Here is a 19,964-nt window from a genome sequence, read left to right on the forward strand (position 1 = left end):
TTGTCTATTTTAGTCATGGACAAGAGCACGGCCCAGGGCCGAAGCCCTGCAGAGGTGGCCCGAGATGTTCTGGCTGCCGTGGGGAAGAAAAAGAAAGATGTGATCCTGGGCGACCTGTTGCCGTCCTTGGCCATTTATCTGCGAACTCTGGCTCCTGGGCTCTTCTTCAGCCTCATGGCTTCCAGGGCCAGAAAGGAGCGCAAGTCCAAGACCTCCTAGTCATGCATCTGAGCTGGGGAGGGAGGCGGGGGGAGCAGCACCTACCCGGGGCGGCGGCCTGCCTGGGCACAGCTGCATTTGTAGACACCTTCCTGGGTACTCGTCGTACGGGTGGGAAAGAGGGAACACACACTTCTCCTGAAGCTCCCTGGCTAGCCCCTGCCAATAGAATGAGAACCCAGAAGGACAGCCACCTGCTCAGGGCTGAGGGGTGCATCTGAAGGAACAAGTGTGGAGCTGGGTTTGGGCTAAGACTCTGAAATAAATGAACAGTTAAGGGCTGTAGTCCTCAAGGGCCGAAAGCACTGTACCTCCTTTGAATTCCAGCCTGAGCCAGCTCCTCGAGAGTGTTTCAGCCTTGAAGACGGAAGACACCTTGACATCACCTGACCCGCTTCTCTCATTTGACTGATCTGGATCACAAACTGATGGTTTTGGCAGAGTCCCCCACAGTACTCAAGGGAGCAGGCTGTGGTTTGAAGACGCCATTGTCTGTATCCATTTCCAGGGTCCTACAGGACATCGTCCAGCACAACAAACGGGCTTCTGTTCTGTCTTTCCATGTAGCCCAAGTGATGCTGACTTTAGTACCTAAAAGCCATTCCCCAGTTTCCCTGTGAACTCTCCCCGGAAGCCGTGTAGACCAGGCCCCACTCCAAGCAGAAGATGAATTTACTAAGGACATAGCAGCCAAAAGGGAGAGGAAACCCCGCATGGTCCCACAGATGCTCTAGGGAGTCAGACTCCGAAGCCCGGGTGGCTGAGGGGTTCTAAGGCTGCAGCCAGCCCCGGCGAGAGCAGCGCTTTGTTAGCTATGCCTGTTGAGAGCATAGCCAGAGGGGTGCCTACTTCCACCTGTCTGATTTATTAAAAATACGTGGTTGAGGTTGAGTAAATCCACTTCATAGCTGATGTTTAGGATGAAACTTTACCTATTATTGAGGCTGAAAATGGAAATGGTGGCTGTCCTGTATGGTTTCCCCAACTTGGAATAAAAATGTCCTAGCATGTCCTAGTGGCATCTTGCGCCATCTCCTAACTCTGACCCTGTTGTGCTTGTATTTTAAACAGCTGTCCCTGAAATTAAAACGGCCAAAGCCAGCCTATGATTAGTGTTTGAGGCTCTTCAGATTCCTGGGAGCAGGAGGACGAGGAGTGGAGCGTTAGATCTGGTGGTCGTCCCCAGTTCCCAGCACAGCCTGAACATTCCAGGGACCCATGGTTGGAATGTGGATAAGGACATACGGGTTGGCTCTTCATTTGCTACATAAACCATCTACCTCCCTCGTAACGTAGAGGAGAAGGACTTCACTGTTCACATCATGGGAGTGAGCGCCAGGGAAGAGCTGGCCCATGACAGCCATAGTGACTACTCTGAAGCCTACTCTGAGACTTGACTAAAACTGTCAAGTGCATAGCGGGTCCTCAGGAAGGGGCAGCGACAAGAGGCAACTGGGCCTCTAAATGGGGACGAGAGAAATCTGTCCTTGGACACAGTTGATGGGCACTTTCACTGGGGCCTGGATCCAGGTGCTGTCCTTTCTTGTTAAACAAAATGGGCAGCAACTGGAGACCGATGTGACCTGTCCTCTAAAGGACACATGCTGAGCAGCCACACGGTGCGTCATCAGAACATGGCACCAAGTCCGCTGCTGGGTGGCTGCCTTGGGGGCCACTGGGACAGCGGTGGAGTCCACCTAGCCCCAGGCCAGGCGCAGGTCAGTACGCAGAGCCTGGAGCAGACACAAGGGGTCTCTCAACCTACACACGACACCTGAGCCAGATCCCAAACCACTGAAGTTTATTTACCTTGCATTTTTTACAGACTCACACTCACTTTCTTAAACTTACTTTAGAAACTTTATCTTCTACCATGTAAGTAGCAAATGCAGCACAACCAACCATTAAAATCTGGCAACCTCCAGCTGGCTGGCAGAGGCTGGGTGTGAGGTCCAGCTGGTCCTGAGGAGGTTGGCACTATCAGAGAGGTATGAAAGATGCGCTTGCACCGCACAGATGCTTTTTAGCCTCAGAAACCAGGGAGACGGCTAATTAGGGCCGGTGACCTCAGTGCTCCTTAAAGTCCACGTGGCCATCTTGGGCCTCCTGTCACGCCGGGCAGGCAAAGGTGGGGCTTACTGGGCCTGCTGGAGTGGGAGCTTCCTGGACTGTGAGGGCAGCCGCAGCCCTTCCCTAAGGGCGAGCTTCCCCCTCTCCAACACTGTGCCCTGGCCAGGACCCACTCTTGCTTTCAAAGCAGTGTTTGGATACATCTGCCACCAGGGGCAGTGGTGGTTCTGCTGTTCCAGATTCTCTGTCCTGTCCTCAAGGGTTTATTTCCCCATTTCTCTCCTCCATGGAGTGGGGGTAGGTCAGAAAGCTGCACTCTGGATGGGTTCTGCCTGCAGATATAGTTCAAAGGCACCTTGTGCTTTGCTCTGTAGGCCTCCTTGGAGCTTTCCCCGGTCCCAGCACAGAAGCAGGCGCACTTGTGCTGTGAGCCCACACCCGAGTTGGGAAAGCACAGCCGAGTGAGTTTCCAGACAGCAGCGCTGCACATCTGGCCACTGCGGAGTGGCTCACAAGTGATTAGATGGACCAGTGAGCGCACAGCTGCCTGGGCACACTGCCCGGCACCCAGCAGGCTCCAAGGACACAGTTTCCCTTCCCTTCTTCACAGGGGACGAAAGCTGCAGAACCAGATGTGAACACTTTGGAGGGAGCTCATAGGCCAAGGGGAGAGACAGTCCATGTTTGCAGGGGTCTGCTCCTCTCCATTTCTCGATGAGCTAACCCTTCCAAAGGCTCTTTGCTCTTCTCTGAAATTGGGGCGAGAGTGGGCAATCAAACAAGACTGCTGTAATTGGGCTGGCATGATGCACTGACGGACGTGGGCGCACACAGGACTCATGTGTGGACCTCGCAGGCAAGGGCCCAGCTGACTTGGCCTTTGTTTCCCACTTGACAGTTCTTCGAGGCTCTTGCTTCGGGAACACTGTGGCCCATCACCGAGGAGCATAACCCACTTGTCTGTGACGTCTAAGTAGGAATGCGGCAGAAACAGAGCAGCCAGGGCCAAGAGGGGAAGGCCTTCCAGGCGCAGGAGGTGCCGTCCTCCCGTTCCCCTTCCTGACCAATTTGGGCGCGGGTCACGCAGAGAGGCCTACAACACCCAAGTCCTGAACTGCACTCCACGGCAGGCCTGAGTCCTCACCTTGGCCAGGGCCATGTAACAGGCGGCACCACAGAATCTGGGCTAGTCCACCGGACAAGAATCACTTTGTTTAGCACAGCTGGAGCCAGCCTGTTTGCACTTGGCTTCTATTTCTGGTGAGGACTTCAGCTCAGCTGACCCGACGAAGACGGCTACTTCTTGTCAGCTTCCAGCCACCTCCCCTGTGAAACCTGATTTGCAGGCAGAGAGCATGGGGCTCCCTTTCCAAATCTGCACCATTTATTACGGAGACACCTACCATTCATGGCAGCCAGCCTGGGAGCTGGCAGTCAAGACACCCACGGGCTTGTGGGCCCTGCACGTCGAGACCTGCTCTGTGTCTGGGATTACTACCAATCGACCACGGTTGCAGATGGCCAGGCTGCCGCGTCAACTGTAGTGTGCCCCCACCATCTTGCCACCCTGCCTTTAACTGAGTCATGAGTATTTCTAGGCCCCTGGAATTAAAGTTATTCCAACTCTTTGTGGACCAGAGTCCATTTTGAAGTCTTTTAAAAACTCTGGGTCTCCCCTTATAATAAACGGACCAGTCTCCACTTGAGCGCCTCAACACTTTCCCACATACCCTTTCATTATTCTCTGGTATCAGATCTTCCTGATGTGGCCTTTAAAACCAGTTTGCTTCTTAAAGACGGACCCTTCAGGAGGAAGTGCCACATAGCTCTTCAGGGAGGACTGAGGGCAGGTCTCAGGAAGGTTGCAGACAAGGCAGGGGACCTGACAGCTGTGTGGAAGAGAAGATCTTTCATTTATCCAACACCTCAGAGGGATGTGGACGATGGTGTGCGATAGGCCTTCTGCTGGGAGGAAGGGGCGTGGGACAGGCTCGTGTGGAAGGGGAGTGGCAGGAGGGACACTGGGCTTGAACTCAGGATCCACATCAGGAACAGGTTCAATGCTTTGAAAAAAATGCAGCTGTTCCCCTGTGGGGCCTTCTAAATCCAAATCTGCACAGGAGGTTCCAGGCCCAAGTCTTCCATGTGGCCCCACACAGAAACCCAGTGACCTCTAGGCCTCATCACGGGATCCTACCACGGCCCCAAACGGCATTTAGCAGCGCTGGCCTCGAAAACGAGGCCAGCGTGAGGTGAGACGTGAGACGTGAGACCGCTCGGGGTGGGGGGTGTCTGTACCGACCTCGCTCAAAGTCCTACTCCTGCTGCGGGCAGTCATGGAAAGAGAAGACACCTTAAGTTGAAATTCTCATAATTTTAATGGTCAATAGCTTGTGGTTGGCTCTGGATGGTACAATTAAACAACAGACTTAAAGACCTCCCCCCCAACCCCGCAAGCGCATTCATAACCCCTCCGTAGCGTTGCTGCCATCAACATTCCGCCGCCCGCTCAGACTCCCACAGCTCAGACCCCCACAGGTCAGACCCCCTGCGGGTTACGGGAATCCACATCTTAGTGTAACGAGCTGAAAACCCTTGGTACACCTGTGATCTGTGTTATTTTTTTTTTTTTTTAAATAACAACTATTAAACCAAACCCCTTCCCAGGCTCCGCCGCCTCACAGAGCAAAAACTGTTGCTGTGGCCATTTGACTCCTCGGGTCGTCTCTCGTGGGCTGGGTCGTTTGCTTCTCTCCCCGTCCTACTGCAATCATACGGCATAGAGTTCGTAAATCTTCTTTACACAGTACACCAGGGCGGCCAGTGCTATCGTGTTGTGCAGTCTCTTTCTGTGCAAGTCGTCCTTCCGGACCAGCACCACCGGGGTGGAGGAAGTGAGTGTGTGCAAGGGCAGACGGGACAGTTTGTAGGCGTCGTACTCCACCTGGTACTTGCAGCAGGGGTCAAACTGCCAGGAGATGCCGTAGAGGGTGCAGCAGGCCAGGCTGAGCACGCCGGCGGGCAGCGAGATGTAGTGGGAGTAATCCAAGGGCAGGGCCAACGGGGTGAAGAGGCAGGCGGTGCCCGCCAGCACAGTGGTCTTGTGCAGGCAGTTGCCCACAGTGATCCAGCGGGCCGTCTCGTCACCAATGCGCGTGGGCTCGATCACGATGTACTTGTACTGCGCTTCCAGTGCCTGCTCCAGCTCGTACTCGAACTGGTCTTGGGCGTTCTCCCCGTTGTAGATCTCGTGCACGATGTAACAGTCCGTGGCCGACAAGCTCACCCTTGGGGAAGGGGGGGAAAGAGGAGACAGTGAGACCGCTGAAAAGCATGTGCCCTACTTCCGTGCCAAGACACTGGGGACAAGTCCGTGGCCGCAGCCTGGGTGCCTGGCTCAGCAGACAGCCCGAGCTCTCGAGGCTACCACGTCTCGCTTATGGTCTTATTGTCCCTGGAACCCAATATACAAGGTAGTCACTGAAGAATTTTTTTTCTCCTGAGAGAAAATGGCAAAATGCAGAGACACAGGAGGAGGAGTATCCAGATCTCTAAGGGGATGACCGCCAGCGATGTGCATCAGGCCTGGCAGGCAGACCAACACAGTGGACTGAGTGGGCAGAGCTAAGTCTGCAAAGGAGCCACAAGGAAGAAAGTGTGTTTCGGCCCGGAATCACATCCACACAGAGGCCCAAGGTCGGCAGGATGAAATGTGCTCTTAGTTAACCAGAGCAATGGAGGGAGGAGGCTTCTTCGACGGAAACCAACAGACCTGAGGCCAATAGTGCCAAACACCCTGCCCTCTACAAGGGTCAAAAGCAGTCATCCCTGCCCCACAGAACAAAAGACCGATAGGGTCGTCTTCGCCTCGGATGACTGAGAACAAAACTCCTCTGGCCGTCACGGGAGGACAAGCTGCACAAAGCACCCCCAGCCAGCAGCCCCGAGAACACTGGAACACAGCTTAGAAAAAGCAGCCCTCTGATCTCATTAGGAAAAGACTAGGCCTCAAGAAAAGTGACAATGAAATTCAGTGTAAGGGGGACACACGAAGGACCCCCAGAGGTTCCTGGCCATTCTGACCTCTAGGCCTGTGCGTTCTGTGCGTTCAGGACTCTGTATTTATCGCCAGGAAACGCTCTTCCCACTCACATAAGAAATACTGTTCACGGGTCACCTGGGTGGCTCAGTGGGTTAAGCCTCTGCCTTCAGCTCAGGTCATGGCCTCAGGGTCCTGGGATCAAGCCCCACATCGGGCTCTCTGCTCAGTAGGGAGCCTGCTTCCCCCCCTCCTCTGCCTATTGGTGATCTCTCTGTCAAATAAATAAATAAAATCTTAAAAAAAGAAAAAGAAAGAAAGAAAGACTGTTCACAAAGACCCACTTCAAGTGGCTGAGCTGATCCAACATCTCCCCCTGGGACTAGGGAGGGGTGACCTGACCCTCACTGGCAGAAGACAAATCTGGAGGCTCAGGGATGGACGACTCAGCTGTAAATCAAGGCCAAAGAGCTGGCCCATGGGCCACGGGGGGCATGTGAGGCGGTTTCGGGATTCTGTTTGACGTCCCTCCAGTGCAAACTTTGCATCCAAAGCAGAATCTTTCCACACCCCTGATGGGCTAACCTAAATATAGACCTGTACACGCCTTGTCATTTCCATTTGGCTTGTTTCAGCCTGTCCAGATCTTTCTGAATTTCCATACCGCCTTCCAATGTATACCATTTCTCTTAGTTTTGTGTTCTCAGTTCATCCAGTAAAAAGCCTTCTTTATACCAGCCTCCGGGGGGACACTGGTAGATGCAGCTCTGGAAGCTGGATCAAGTCACTTAACCCTGTTACTAGGCAGCACAGAACACCTTTCACGTGCCTCAGTGAAAAGCAGCCCCTTGTCCCTGGGCTGGTCAGACCATCACGAACAAGAGAAGATCCAGGGACCCCCATCTGGCTCCTGGTGCCCCCACCCGAGCCCATGCCCATTCGAACTGGGGCTCTGGACCAGTGTACTCAGCCCATCCTCCTGAGCTCTGCTTGTCCAATGAGTCGCACAGCCCTACGTGCTCAAGGACACAAGGTCCACCGGCCCCCCCACATCCCGGAGCACACACGCAGCGGCCACTCTGAGGAAAGCAACAGGGGAGCCAGGCTCAGAGCGTCCTTGTCACGGACCAGGCACATTAAGAAGTGAAGGCTTTTAAGTCAAGGTCACCCCCAGAACCTCTAGGTCCCAGCCCTCCTTCAAAGATGACCTGCTAAGTGTGGTGAAAACTGGATTGTCGGGGGTACGCTTCGAGAAAAAAGGACAGGCGATGAGAGAGTGGGACCACTGAGCACTCCCTCCAGTTACTCCCAGGCAGGATTCAGCATAATAAAAACTATTTTTAGCCAACAAATAAGCAAACCTAAGAGGCAAAGAGTTTCACCCTGTTAGAAAAACAAGTGCTCAGTACTCTCCTGTGGTCACATCAGAAATGAAAAGTCACTGGTAATGGCCTGACCGCCCCCCGAGTGCAGGGGAAGGGGCATCCTCCAGGAGGGGCCTCCATTCCTAGGTGGGAACCACTCTAGCAAAAGGCACTGGCTGGGACTTGGGCAGAGGGAACTCTTTATTCTGAAAAAGTAACTGTAATTAAGTTGGGCTCAGGGGAGCCTCCTAATTAAATCACAGGCCCTAATTAAACGGTGTGCACTGGGGAGAAGTTGTGCACTGGGGGGGTCAGACGAGCAGCCTCCTAAACAGAGCCATCGCCGGAGCAGCTCACTGCGGTGAGCCAGTACTTGGGGCTGCCTCTCCGGGAGGAGTTAATGAGCTGTTTCCGGAAGAATCCACCGGAAGTAGGTGAGACGGGAAAAGGAGGGTTTCCCCGTTCAAGGCCTCCATTTGGTTTGAATTCAGGGAGGGGAGACGGAGTTCGTTTCAGTTCTTAATCCCAGGCAGGACTCCGCACTTTAGAAGTCACCTGGAGCAAACAAGCACACCTAAGAGGCAGAGTGTCTCACGCTGGCTGGAGATGCCCCAGCGGAAATGGAAGTCACTGGTCACAGGGTGACTGGCCCCGTGTGCACAGGACCCAGGAGAGGACTGGCTCCCAGGCAGCCCCGACTTCCCTTGTGTTCTCAAGCTGTTTAGAGGAGGCAGTTTAACTCACTGTGCGTCCCACAATCAAAGCAAGGCCGGGGATGCCTTTCTGGCCACAAAGTCCCTCCAGAACGTTTAAGGCAAAACCTGGGTGTCAAGGTTGGGACTACAGAATGTTCCTGCCCAAACCGCAAATCTACCTTAGCATATAGTGCCCTCTCTGCCCAGCAGACTGTAGCCATCCTGAACAAGCCAAGCACAGAACAGTGATCTAGTATGTGATCTTTAGTGTACTTTAAAAAAGGTATACGTTTGTTTTTAGGGTGTTTTATGTGGTTCAGCTGGTTAAGCATCTACCTTTGGCTCAGGTCATGATCCCAGGATGCTGGGATCCAGTCCTGCATTGGACCCCTGCTCAGTGGGGAGCCTACTTCTCCCTTTGCCTCTCACCCAACCTGTGTTCTCTCTCTAAAATAAATAAAACCTTAAAAAAAAAAAAAAAAAAAGGTGTATATTTACTTTTAAACATGCAGAACCTTTCTGGATACACAAAGACCTGGGATGTACGACCATCATTGGGGAGAGGAATGGAGTGGCTCCAGAGAGAAAAGAAGAGCCCTTTTACCAAATACAATTGTACTTCAGGTACAAGGTCGTGCTCCTAAACCCCCTGTGCCAGTGCTGACATCAATTTGCTCGGTGAGCTCTAAACTGGCCAGTGGAGTAGAGCATGAACCTGTCCAAGCTGGAGGGGCTGCTGTGGGTGCTGCTCCAGGGTCATGGGCCCTTGTGCCTGGGGCTCTCCTATCGGCCTCCCTCACTCTCCCTTTACCCAGAGTGGGCCTGAGACCCTTCCCTCTCCTCTTCTGAATCTGCCCTGGCAGTGGTGAAGACAGGGTCTTCAGCGGAGTTCCCAGAGAACACTGGCTTTCCAGTGAAAAGGGGGCCATAATGAAGAACCAGGCCACCGAACTCGCCTCCCCTGATGTGGGCACCCTCTTTGCACCTGGCAGCCTGCCCAGCATGCGGCCCCGAGGTCCCCTCAACCGTCGGGAAGCCAGTCTCAGGGGACTCCGTAATTACCAGAGTAGTCACATAGCCAGATCCCCAAAGTCTGGAGATACCTCCCCCAAAATCAGAGCTGTGCAAAAATATTCCAAGCAGCACCGTGTGGGGAGAGCAGCACTGCTACGAAGAGACCGCTAATCCGGCTGCTCCTCCCCCGGGCGGGGAACGTACAGCCGAATCCCTCACTGGGGAGAAAGCAGGGACACGTGCGGACGTTCGGAATGCACACAGAGCTGCCGGAGAAGCTGCCACTGAGGAGGGTCCTCATGTGTGCTAACTGCGAAGAAAAGCAAGGAAACGACGTCATGAGCGAGGGGGGGCTCTGCCTGCAGCAAGGGACACATGGGCCAGGGTGATGCTAGTTTTCTCCTTATGCTGAGCAGTGAGCACATGGGTTTACTGTCTCCAAATCATGGTGACACACACATAAAACGTACCGTCCTGACCATTTGTAAGTGCACAGTTCAGTAGCCTTCAATACCTTCCCGCTGTGGCGCAAACAAGCTCCAGGATGGTTTCCGCCTGTACAACTCTGCCCCCGCGAAACAACAGCTCCCACCCCTACCCCCACCCTTCGACTTTGTGTCCCTCAGAGCCGGACAACGTTGGGTACCACACGTAAGTCAAATCATACAGTATCTGTCCTTCTACAACCGGCTTACTCAACTTGATACCACATTTTCAAGGGTTACCCATGTTATACGCCATAAGTCAGGAGTTCCTTTCCCTTTAAGGATGAATAAAAGAATATTCCATCGTGTGTCTATACACCTGTTCATCCCCCGATCACGCCTGGACTACCTCCTCCACCTCCCCGCTATTGGGAATAATGCTTCTGTGAACACGGTATAAAACTATGTGCTCAAGTCTCCGTTTTTCATTCTTTTGGATCTATGCCTGGAGGCTGAATTGTTGGATCGTGTGGGAATTCTACTTTTCACTTCTTGAGGAACCGTTGCACTGTCCCCCACCACGGCTGCATCCCTTTGCGCTGTACCCAAAAGGGCATGAGGGGTCCAACTGCTCCACATCCTCACCAACGCTTACACCTGTCTGTTTTGTTTTTAACAGCAGGCATCCTGATCTGTGGTTTTGATTTGTACTTTTTAAATAACAGCTTTATTGAGACAGAAGTCACCCATTTGGGAATATACAATCCGTGACTTACTGCCTTCCCTGCGTCCTCCAACCCTCCCCAGCCCCTGGCAAGCACCAATCCACGCACTGACTGGATGGACTCACTTGTTCTGGACGTTCTGTATAAACGCCATCGTGCCTGTGGCCGCCTGGGCCTGCCTGCTTTTGTTTAGAACAATATTTTCAAGGGTCAGACATACGGTAGCAAGTTTATGACTTTCACATGTTAGAAACATACTTTTGACGTGTTTAACGTTCAGTTTTTAAAAATCCAAGACAAAAGATCTGGAGGGAAGTATGGAAGTTGAAAGATGCTGGACACGAAGAAAAGTCAACAAGGGTTTGGATGGTGGCTTACCAGATGACTGACATTTTATTTTCCTGCATAGGTTTCTGTACTTTTCAAAAATAGAAAACAAACACACATGTGCTTCTTTTATAATGCGGAAATGAATCGCCAGCTTTCTGTCAAAAAGAAAACTCTTGTTTGATAGTCCTGTATCCCTCGGGGTGACAAGACTGCATAGCCGAGACGAGCAAGAGGGAGCCCAGTCCCGACCCCAGCAGTGACTCTGTGTGGACGAAGGAGCGTGTGCTGCCGGAGAATGAGCCCACCACCATGGGTCTGGGCACAGGCATCATTTCATGGCTGGGGTATCCTGCTGGTCTCAGCCCTCTACAGTCCTGCCAGTGAGCAGGAGGAAAATTTCATTTCCGTCGCCTCAAGCAAGCACCGGCCAAGTCGCAGTGCAGGCCACCATCACTTTTTGGTCCTGGCAGAACAGGAAGAGGCTAATCTAACTGCAGCAGAAGCGCTTGCTTTGGGCTTACTTCCTGGGGCGGGCCCTGGGCTCCCAAGCGGGCCTGGGCTGTGAGCTCCGGTCTGAAAGACAAAGGATGTCAACTCGGAGCTCTGGGAGGCAGACTGTGTTTTCACCCGGCCTGAATTTGACAGGTCACCAACACATAGTAGTGGAAGCGCATTTGAAATGAGTGACAGGAGAAGAACAATTACAGTAATTAAGACAACGCTTGGGTGAAAAATTAAACTAGGTCCATATGTCAGGTTGCTTTCCACCCAGTAAGCATGTGGCCACTTCATTACCTGTGCTCTGGGAGGTGCTGGACTATACCTCGACCTCCAGATCTAGAACGCACTTCTGACTAACCAAAAAGTGCCTCCTGGGGAGCCAAAGAAAGCAGCAGGATTCTGTGTCGTGGCTTTAAAGGCCAATCCGGACAGCAAGGCACAGGCATGCAGCCCCGAATGTTGAGGATGATTCCAAACAGGCCGAGGAACTTGCACAGGCACCCGACATGTTCATGTGTTTCGGAGAGAGCCCCGCACACCGAGGGGTGGGCAGTGTCCGGAGACCTGGATTCTAGTTCCCACTCAGTAACTCGCTGGCTTTGTCGCCAAGGGCAAAAGCCCTTGCTGCTCTAAGCCACGTTGCCTGGGGTCAAACAGGGCAAAGGCTCTAGCTCTTCCCAACTGAGTGCCACAGCGAGGGTGGAACGGGGTGGGCTCTGCCAATCCAGGTGACAGCTGCAAAACACACCCCAGTGTAAGGCCCATGCAGCTGTTTGTAAATTTAAATTAACTAAAACTGTCAAGTACAAAATCCACTTCCTTAGACGCAGCGGCCATACCTCGAACCGTCTGTGGCCACCTGCAGCTAATGGCTACCCTAACGGACAGCACAGAGACAGGACGTTTCTGTTATGGCAGAAAAGTCTACGGATCAGCCCTGAGCTGAAGCACTCCTGTGACTCTACTAAGCTGACTGGCTCTCCCCAGAACTCTGTGGCCCATAACGCCGTTGCTGGCAGCAGGGACAGAACACAGAGGCAGCTGGGAGGTGCCCGAGGATTCGCTCTGTGGAGGACCTCCCACCTCCTCCCACTGCCTCCACTCACTGAGGCCCTGTACAGAGAAGCCCAGCTCCAGCCTGGCCTCGGCCTCCCCACCCATACAAGAGCATCCTGCCCTTCGCAAAGCTGGGCCCGAGCTGGAATGGGGCCTAAAGCACGGAATCCCCGAGGCGCAAGGTATCGCTGCTGGAACAAGACCGCTCCCGTCAATCCAGGAAGACAGAACATCGTGCCTGAGGAGGATGAATCCCAGCAGATGACTTTAACTTGCAGTATCCAATTTCCAGGATCAGAACCTGTGGCCGAGTGCGCCCACTCCACCTTCCGGTAGGCAGTTGGGGAGGACCCCCACACCCAGACTCGTGCGTGGATGGCTACCTGTGCGCCTCGGCCACGGCCAGGAGGAACAAACATTTTCACCACACACCAGAGCCACAGAGGCAGTTTTCCAAGACAAAAAAAAGTACCCCAGGCCACTAAGGGTCCTCAGCTCTAGAAGGAAAAGCTCAGATCAGAATGAGGAGAATGTCACTCCCAGAAAGTGAGCCACCTGCCTTCATGGCTTGTGGCGCATCTGTTCAACTGGACCGGGACTAAACCCTCCACCAGCCATCCAGGACTACAACTCTCCGACTCACATATTAAAGCCACGCTGTCAGAACAGCATGACCAAGTCCTGGGAAAGAAGGTATTTGGTACAGAAATAGGAAGACACAATCCCACAGACCTGGCTGCCTAAAAACACGGGCAGGCGGCCGCACAAGCCAGGGGTTCCCCCGAACACCTGAGCATCTATTCCAGTATGCCCGGCCCCCTGGACACCCCAGGTCTTTGAGCAGCACTGCTGCCTTGCATCACGAGGAGGATCAGATCAAGCACATGTTCACATGATGGGAAGAGCGGGAGCTGAGAGTACGTGGCTATACTCACATTCCAACCATCACGGAGAGCTCAGGGACACTCAGAGGCCCTGAGGGAGTGAAGACAAGCGGCCCAAGTAGGACAGGCAGGCCCGTCTAGGAGCTGGTCCGGGGCGGCACCCAAGTGGCAGAACACACAGATACCTGCACTGTGCCTTCCTAGATGGGCAAGTGTGTCTCAAAGACGCCGACAGGCCAAGTGGCAATCTGTTTCGTGTGCTCGCTGCCAGTGTGCTGAATTCTGGACAAGAATTCAGGTTACAGCTCAGAGTCTGATGTTCTTCATTACAAACACTGTTGAGTCCCTGGATTTAACGGAGTGGAGAGAAAAATCAACATGCGAGCAGCTAGCATTTTGCTATTTCCACCCCTTTCCACCTTTAGTCTAGACCAGCACTGTTGCATCACTAGAACTTTCTGCAGTGACGGAGGTGTTCTAAATCTGCCCTACCCAATGTGGTAGCCCCCCAAGCCCCATGTGGCTACTGAGCACTTGAAATGGGACTGACTCGTATGACTAAGAAGCTGAATTTTTTCATCTTATTTTTATTTAATTAATTTTTTAAGATTTTTTTTTTTTTAAGTAATCTCTACACCCAAGGTGGGGCTCAAACTCCCAACCCCAAGATCAAGAGTCACACGCTCTACTGACTGAGCCAGCCAGGCGCCCCTATTTTTAATTTAAATTTAAATTTAACTGCCACATGTGACTAGTGGCTACTAATGAACGCAGCTCTTGACTCAAGAACCCGGTAAAGAATTCACACATCGTGTATTCTGAAGCGGACCACCATTAATACACAGCTGATGTCAGAAATTGAGGTGGACGGTACAGTCCTGGGCAGGGCCTTTACGTACAAGTCATGCTTGGGAGTTTGCAGCCACTTGGCAAATCTGGAAAGTTTGCCCAAAGTGTTGCTCTGCTCCAGCTCCTGCCCCAAACCAGGCAAAGTGTTCTTTGCTTTCAGCATAAAGCAGACTCCAACTGGGTGTGTCAAGTAATTCTGGAAAGTGGTCTTCCAATGTGAAGCTGATATTTGGGTCAGCACAGATGTGACATGGAACAAACTCATTTAAGAGAGCCATAAACACCCTATTTCAGTCCTAAGAGCCAATAATATGCTTGGGCCTCTTAATCTACGGTGCTGGGCAATCAATTAATCCAGCCTGCCCCTCCCAAACAGTCTTTCCACCCACTGAGCAGGAATGGAGGTGTGCCCAGAAGTTAGCTAGCTGGCCCGGCAGCGGGTTATGTTTCCATCCCCTGCTCAGCATGGTAGGATCTTAGGGAAACTGGGCTCCGACGAATGACTCCTCCAACAGAGCTGAGTTAGGGCCTCCCCACAAAGGCAACTAGAAAGGTTCCCCAGCCACACACCATGATATCTGAAGGAAGAGAGATGGGGCCACCCGAACCATAAAATCTGCTGCCCCATTCCCGGGGCATCTGCATGTGCGAGCAGAGCCTTCGGCTCCAGGCCAAAGGTTGCAACCTGCACACCTAGGGAGACTAGGCAGGTAACTGCAGTGAGTCAAGCTGTCAGGTGAGTAATGAACTAGAGAGCACTTGCCCTGACCAAAAGCAGTCCGCCACCACTCAGCTTTTCAAGTAGAGTTTTACGTGAAATCTTCCAAGTTTTAAGTACTGGCAACTGATTTAAATTCTCTTTAAAACCTGAGGATCAGGGGCACCTGGGTGGCTCAGTGGTTAAGCCGCTGCCTTCGGCTCAGGTCATGATCTCAGGGTCCTGGGATTGAGCCCCGCATCAGGCTCTCTGCTCAGCAGGGAGCCTGCTTCCCCCTCTCTCTCTGCCTGCCTCTCTGCCTGCTTGTGATCTCTCTCTGTCAAATAAATAAATAAAATCTTTTAAAAAAAAAAAACAAAACCTGAGGATCGACAGTCAAGGGCTGGATTCAGCCTATGGGCTGCTAGTCTGCAAACTCAGTTTGGAATTAATGCCTGTCTCCAGCTAAGGAGATAATATCCCCAGTATCTGACTTCTTAGATCAATAAAAGCTTAACTTGTGCTAGCACAGCCCTTGTATGATGTCTGGGGCATTCCCATTTGGCCCTTTCAGCTGTTTTTATCCAGTAAGGAGAAATGCCTGTCTCTCAGCTACTCTGGCTTTTCTAAGCAGGATTAATGGTTGCATTTAAGATCCTGAAAACGTTTGCCAGGTTTAAAGGCCATCGAGGTCACTTCTTGAACTTCTTCCTATGGTCTGATCTAAGAAATACCACATGGGAGTTGGAAAAACAAAAATATCTGCTTGCCATTCACTGCTTTTCCACGGAAGAGGAAATGCAGAGCAGACAACGGCTGGGTAACTCTGAGCTTAAGATAGCTGGCCTACCACAACTACCAAACAGGAAGACTCTTCCCACCGAGAAAACCATCTGCAGGCAACAGCAAGGCATACGTGATGGAATCAAAGAAAAGGAATAATGAGGATAGTCGGGTGGGAGGGGATGGGGTGAGGAAGACACTGTTCTGTTTAATAAGCCTCTCCAAAGAGACAAAGCACACAAACACAAAACTTTCTTGCTAACCTCGGCTATACCAAGCAAGCCATAACAAAATGGACAGAGCAGCTGAATTCAGGCGACTCCACCAATACACATCCTTCCCCAAATTTCTAGCAGCTGAACAGCTTCTAGTGGCTTCTAGCTGAAACTGCTTTCTAACAATCTCATCTTCTAGAAATCAATTCTCCAAATCGAGATCCACCTCCGAAGAAACAAGCCCCTAGCTCCCTACCCACTCATCATTCATTAAGAAAGGTCACTTTAAAGGACTTCCACAGCAGGGGCGCTTGCAGAGAACCCTCGAAAAGTCGCAAGAATCCGAGGGTTCGAGGAAGCGGCCGGCTCTCGGCCCGGGAGACTCACTGGGGAAGGTTAAAGCTATCCTGATAAACGTGCAGACCGCACTACCCTCCCGCAGCTGGCCCACTCCGTGCAGGCTTCCTTTCCTTTTCCTTCCCCGGAGCCATCCCTCATCACGTCAGGAGTCGCGGCCGAAATGGCCACGCTAGTGGCCAGGCAGAACCGGAGCTTCGGACGCTGCCCGACCGCGGGATGCTAGGCGGGTCCCTTGGGCCTGCGCGGGGCTCCCGGTACTTCCCGCGTGGCCTGGCCCCGACCCCGGCCCTGTATGGCCGCGGCCCACCTCTCCCGGCCCCGCATCGTCACCTCCCCGGAGCCCTCCGCGGAGGCCGCTTCAGCCGGGCTAGAGCGGGTGCCGGATCCCACCCAGATCCTGGATCGGCCAGAGCAGGAACCCCGCGTGCCTCGCAGGAGTACGAGGAGGGCGGGTGGGCGAGAAAGGGGAGCCCGAGGACGAAGGCAGGGACAGCGGTGCAGCCCCAGGAGGCCTCACTGGCTTCCAGGCTCCCGACCCACTCGCCCTGGAAAAGCAACAGGCCCCCGGATCTCACCTCTCTCGGGCGCTGCCGCCACTGCTGCCCGGGCCAAGACGCCTCCTTCCCCAAGCGGCCATCTTGGAGACACTCCGCTCGCAAATGTCTCGCGCCAAGGCGGCCTCGGGATAGTGGGCGGACTGAAGGGAAATGTAGTCCGGGCCACAGCCCCGGACTGCACAGAAGGCGGAAATTGAGCTCTTCGGGACTACAATGTCCACAATACAACGCGCGCGCCGGAAGCCCCGCCTCTTTGAGGTTGCCTGGGAAGTGTAGTCCTTAAACCAGGCGGAGTGGAAGGAAGCACTCTGGGAAGAGTCCTATTCAGGGCACCTTTTTAGAATTTAAATACCCAGAGCTCACAGCTTAGGAGTCACAGGCGCCCGCCCTCTTGTATGGCCTTGGGCTTCAGGAGCAAAGAGCTGAAGGAGAATGGAAAGAAAGTGCCTACAACTCCCAGACCACCACGCGGGAGGCCTCGGGCCGTTGCCCGCTGCGATCGCCAAGGGGCGCCGCGCTTTCTGCGGGGCCTGCCCTCAGCTTCCCTGTCCTACCCGTGCTCCCTGCCCTCGTGCTCGCCCGGCTGCCGGCGTGTTCAGCCGGCACCTTCGTCTGGCCCTCTGCGAAGGCGGCCCGATGTGCCCTTCACAGCGGCCTCTGCCCCCAAAGGTCACCGAGAGGGCGGAGGCGCCAAGGGCCTTTCTCAGAGGCCCTTGCTACTCCCGCTCCATTCCCCCCAATTCCCTGGATTCAGCGGATGCTTTGGGGACCAGACAGAGGCGGTCCCTTCTGTCATGAAAGTTCCCGCTTACACCCTGTTGGAATCGAGATCTCAACGGAAAGAAGAGAAGAACTCCAACATGTGATCATTGCTATGAAAGAAACGGTCTTGTGTAGAGAAAAGCCTATTTTAGATGGGGCCCGTGAGACCCTTTAGTCTCCACCGCACAGCCCACTCCTGTCTTGGTGCAGGGACGTGAACGTAATCTCCTAATTCGATGTCTTTGAGAGTATATGGTGGGCAAATCGCCCCACCATCAGGAAACGGGACCCAGTGACTCCTAGTTGCTGCTCCCATGGACCTTTGAGCTATTTGGAGGAGGAGCGTTTCGCAGTGTTGGAACTTGTAGTCCCTCTCCTGCTTTCGGCAGACAACGATACAACACGTTAGTCGGTTCCATAAATATTTGAGCAACTCTTGTATGGCAAAATCGGCTCTAGATTCCCAGATAGGAAAAAGCACAGGGCCTGCTGTCAGCATCCAAGCCTGGTGGAACTCAGCACTCCCGGGCACAGGGCTGTCAGGTGTTGATGGCACTCTTAGCATCAAGGAGAGGATTCATCTGTATCTCCTTCCAGCTCACGGTCCACAATAGATTTAAATGCTTGAACTCCTCTCACGGTCCCTCATTACCTATATGATGAAATTCAAGCTCCTTAGCACAATCTAGAGGCCCCTCCGTGGTTTGGAGGTTGCCCAGCTTGCCAGCTTCAACTGCCTCTCCTTCCTGCCTGGAAACTGCCAGGCTAACGAATCCGGAGCAAATCCAGGCTTCCCCTAAGATATCTTTCTCTGCCAGCCAACTAGCCTTTGACTTTGGGCCTGACTGGTACCTCGGAAGTGCCCACTCAGGTCACACAACCCTGCCTCGTGGTGCCAGTGTGTATGCAACGTGTCGGTAGAGACTGCTGGACGAGTACCATGTTGCTTCTTCATTACCTACAGATGGGCCTGTTTTCTCTGGACCAGTGTGGGGATGCAGAGGGTCTCTCGGGATTTTAGAACAGCTGAGTGTGAAGCCTGGCGCCACACTTTGCTTCCAGGGCTACTTCTACATAACTTGCTCAGTTTCTTTGTTTGTCAAGTGGGGGTGATATTAGTGCCCTGCCTCACGGGACTGCTCTGAGCGTTACATATGATACACACATGGAACTTGTACATACATGTTACACCGGTACCAGTAACAACGGGTGGTGATGTCCCGCCAAGCCCTGCTGTAAACATGTTAAGTGATTTAACTATTAATCTTTACAACAACCCCGTGAAAGTGATGCTCTTATTATCAATGTTCTCATTGTGTAAATGAGGAAACTGAGTCGCAGAGGACCTGAGTGACTTTCCAAGGTCACCCTGTCGGTCAGGAATGGTGCCAGGAATTGAACCTGAGCTGTCTGGTTGCGGAGATTACACTGTGCTGTGGTGCCCCTCAGGAGGAGCTCTGGAAATGTCATTGTCTTTGTCAACAAGGACAGGTCGCACACCCATGTCAACCGCACAGAGGAGATATAAGGCCTCCAACAGCTGTTGCAGGCCGTTTGCTTCCAGTCTGCTGACTTAAGCTGAGACACAGCCCCCTCACCCGCCAGGGTTGCCTCTTGATCACTTTTAGTGCTCACACACATTCAGGAAGCTTCACAGTTCATAGGCAGGTTAGTTCCCTCGGCATGTAGTAACTGAGCATGCGCTGAGGGCACAGACTGAATGGTGGAAATCAGAATTCCTGTGGCAGTGGGCACCCCGGGCAGTGGGACCCCCGAAAGACTCCTGAGCGGCTAGCGGCCAGCCAGCCAGCGGGATGGCCCCGTCCTAGCTGGGCTCACAAGTAATCGAGCACCCTTTCTGTTCATTCATTCTTAGAGCAAATAAGTATGGCATGCACTCTGTGTCCCACTCTTGGCCCCAGAGACACAGCATTTAGTAAGACGAACACTGTGCCTGGCCTCGTGGGCTTTTCAGTCCTAGTGAGATAACAACCAAGTAAATGCTTGCGGAGGTTTTCTAAGAAGAAATGAAGCAGGATGATGTAGTAGAGTGACTTGGAGACTATGGGGGGGCTAGAGGAGATGTCTTTCCAGAGGGAGCGTTTGCATGGGCCCCGAGTGGAGAGTGTGCACAGGCAGAGCTGGACACAGATTGTTCTGCACAGAGAGAAGCCCTGTGAAGGCTCTGGAGTGTGCGTGAGCTCGAGTGTTCCCGAAATGGGACTGGGGTGACTAGCACATAGTGAGGGAGGAGAGGTGCTGGGTTTGCCTTTGGTTAAGTCACTTCCTTGCTCTGAGTTTCAATTCTCTCTGTAAAAGGTGGTAAGTTTCTCTGTGTGCTAGTTAGTGTCAGTTAGGGGGGGAAGCCTCCGTAGGTATTTCAAGCAGAAGGAATTTACTACAGAGCATTGTTGACAGA

The 19,964-nt window shown here is 53.1% G+C and overlaps 2 protein-coding genes across 4 annotated transcripts in view; one reads left to right on the top strand and one right to left on the bottom strand.

The window, feature by feature from the left end:
- Positions 1–1,258, top strand: part of DHRS7B (dehydrogenase/reductase 7B) — a 58,824-nt gene extending 57,566 nt beyond the window's left edge. For both annotated transcript variants that reach the window (XM_044249250.1, XM_044249251.1), the window contains exon 7: positions 14–1,258. In XM_044249250.1, the coding sequence (XP_044105185.1) occupies positions 14–219 (206 nt within the window). In that variant the 3' untranslated portion in view covers positions 220–1,258. The remainder of the gene's footprint in view (positions 1–13) is intronic.
- Positions 1,259–4,648: 3,390 nt separating this feature from the next.
- On the bottom strand, positions 4,649–16,888 carry TMEM11 (transmembrane protein 11). Of its 2 annotated transcripts, none has more exons than XM_044249252.1 (2): positions 16,802–16,888; positions 4,649–5,576 (listed from the first exon to the last, which is right to left on the bottom strand). In XM_044249252.1, the coding sequence occupies exons 1-2, from the start codon at positions 16,861–16,863 to the stop codon at positions 5,060–5,062; spliced, it is 579 nt and encodes a 192-aa protein (XP_044105187.1). In that variant the 5' UTR covers positions 16,864–16,888; the 3' UTR covers positions 4,649–5,059. The 2 variants fall into 2 exon arrangements, with proteins under 2 accessions (XP_044105187.1, XP_044105188.1); XM_044249253.1 differs by lacking the exon at positions 16,802–16,888 and adding an exon at positions 13,374–13,500.
- Between the last annotated feature and the right edge of the window lie 3,076 nt (positions 16,889–19,964).

The sequence above is a fragment of the Neovison vison genome, chromosome 5, assembly GCF_020171115.1.
Source record: "Neovison vison isolate M4711 chromosome 5, ASM_NN_V1, whole genome shotgun sequence".
Lineage (NCBI taxonomy): Eukaryota > Metazoa > Chordata > Mammalia > Carnivora > Mustelidae > Neogale > Neogale vison.

Bases quoted from the DNA above. Each gene is read 5' to 3' on its own strand.
- TMEM11 (XM_044249252.1), bottom strand. From the start codon at position 16,863: ATGGCCGCTTGGGGAAGGAGGCGTCTTGGCCCGGGCAGCAGTGGCGGC. The intron at 5,577-16,801 runs GTGAGATCCGGG...CCCTTCCCCAAG, and splicing joins GGCGGCAGCGCCCGAGAGAG to GGTGAGCTTGTCGGCCACGG.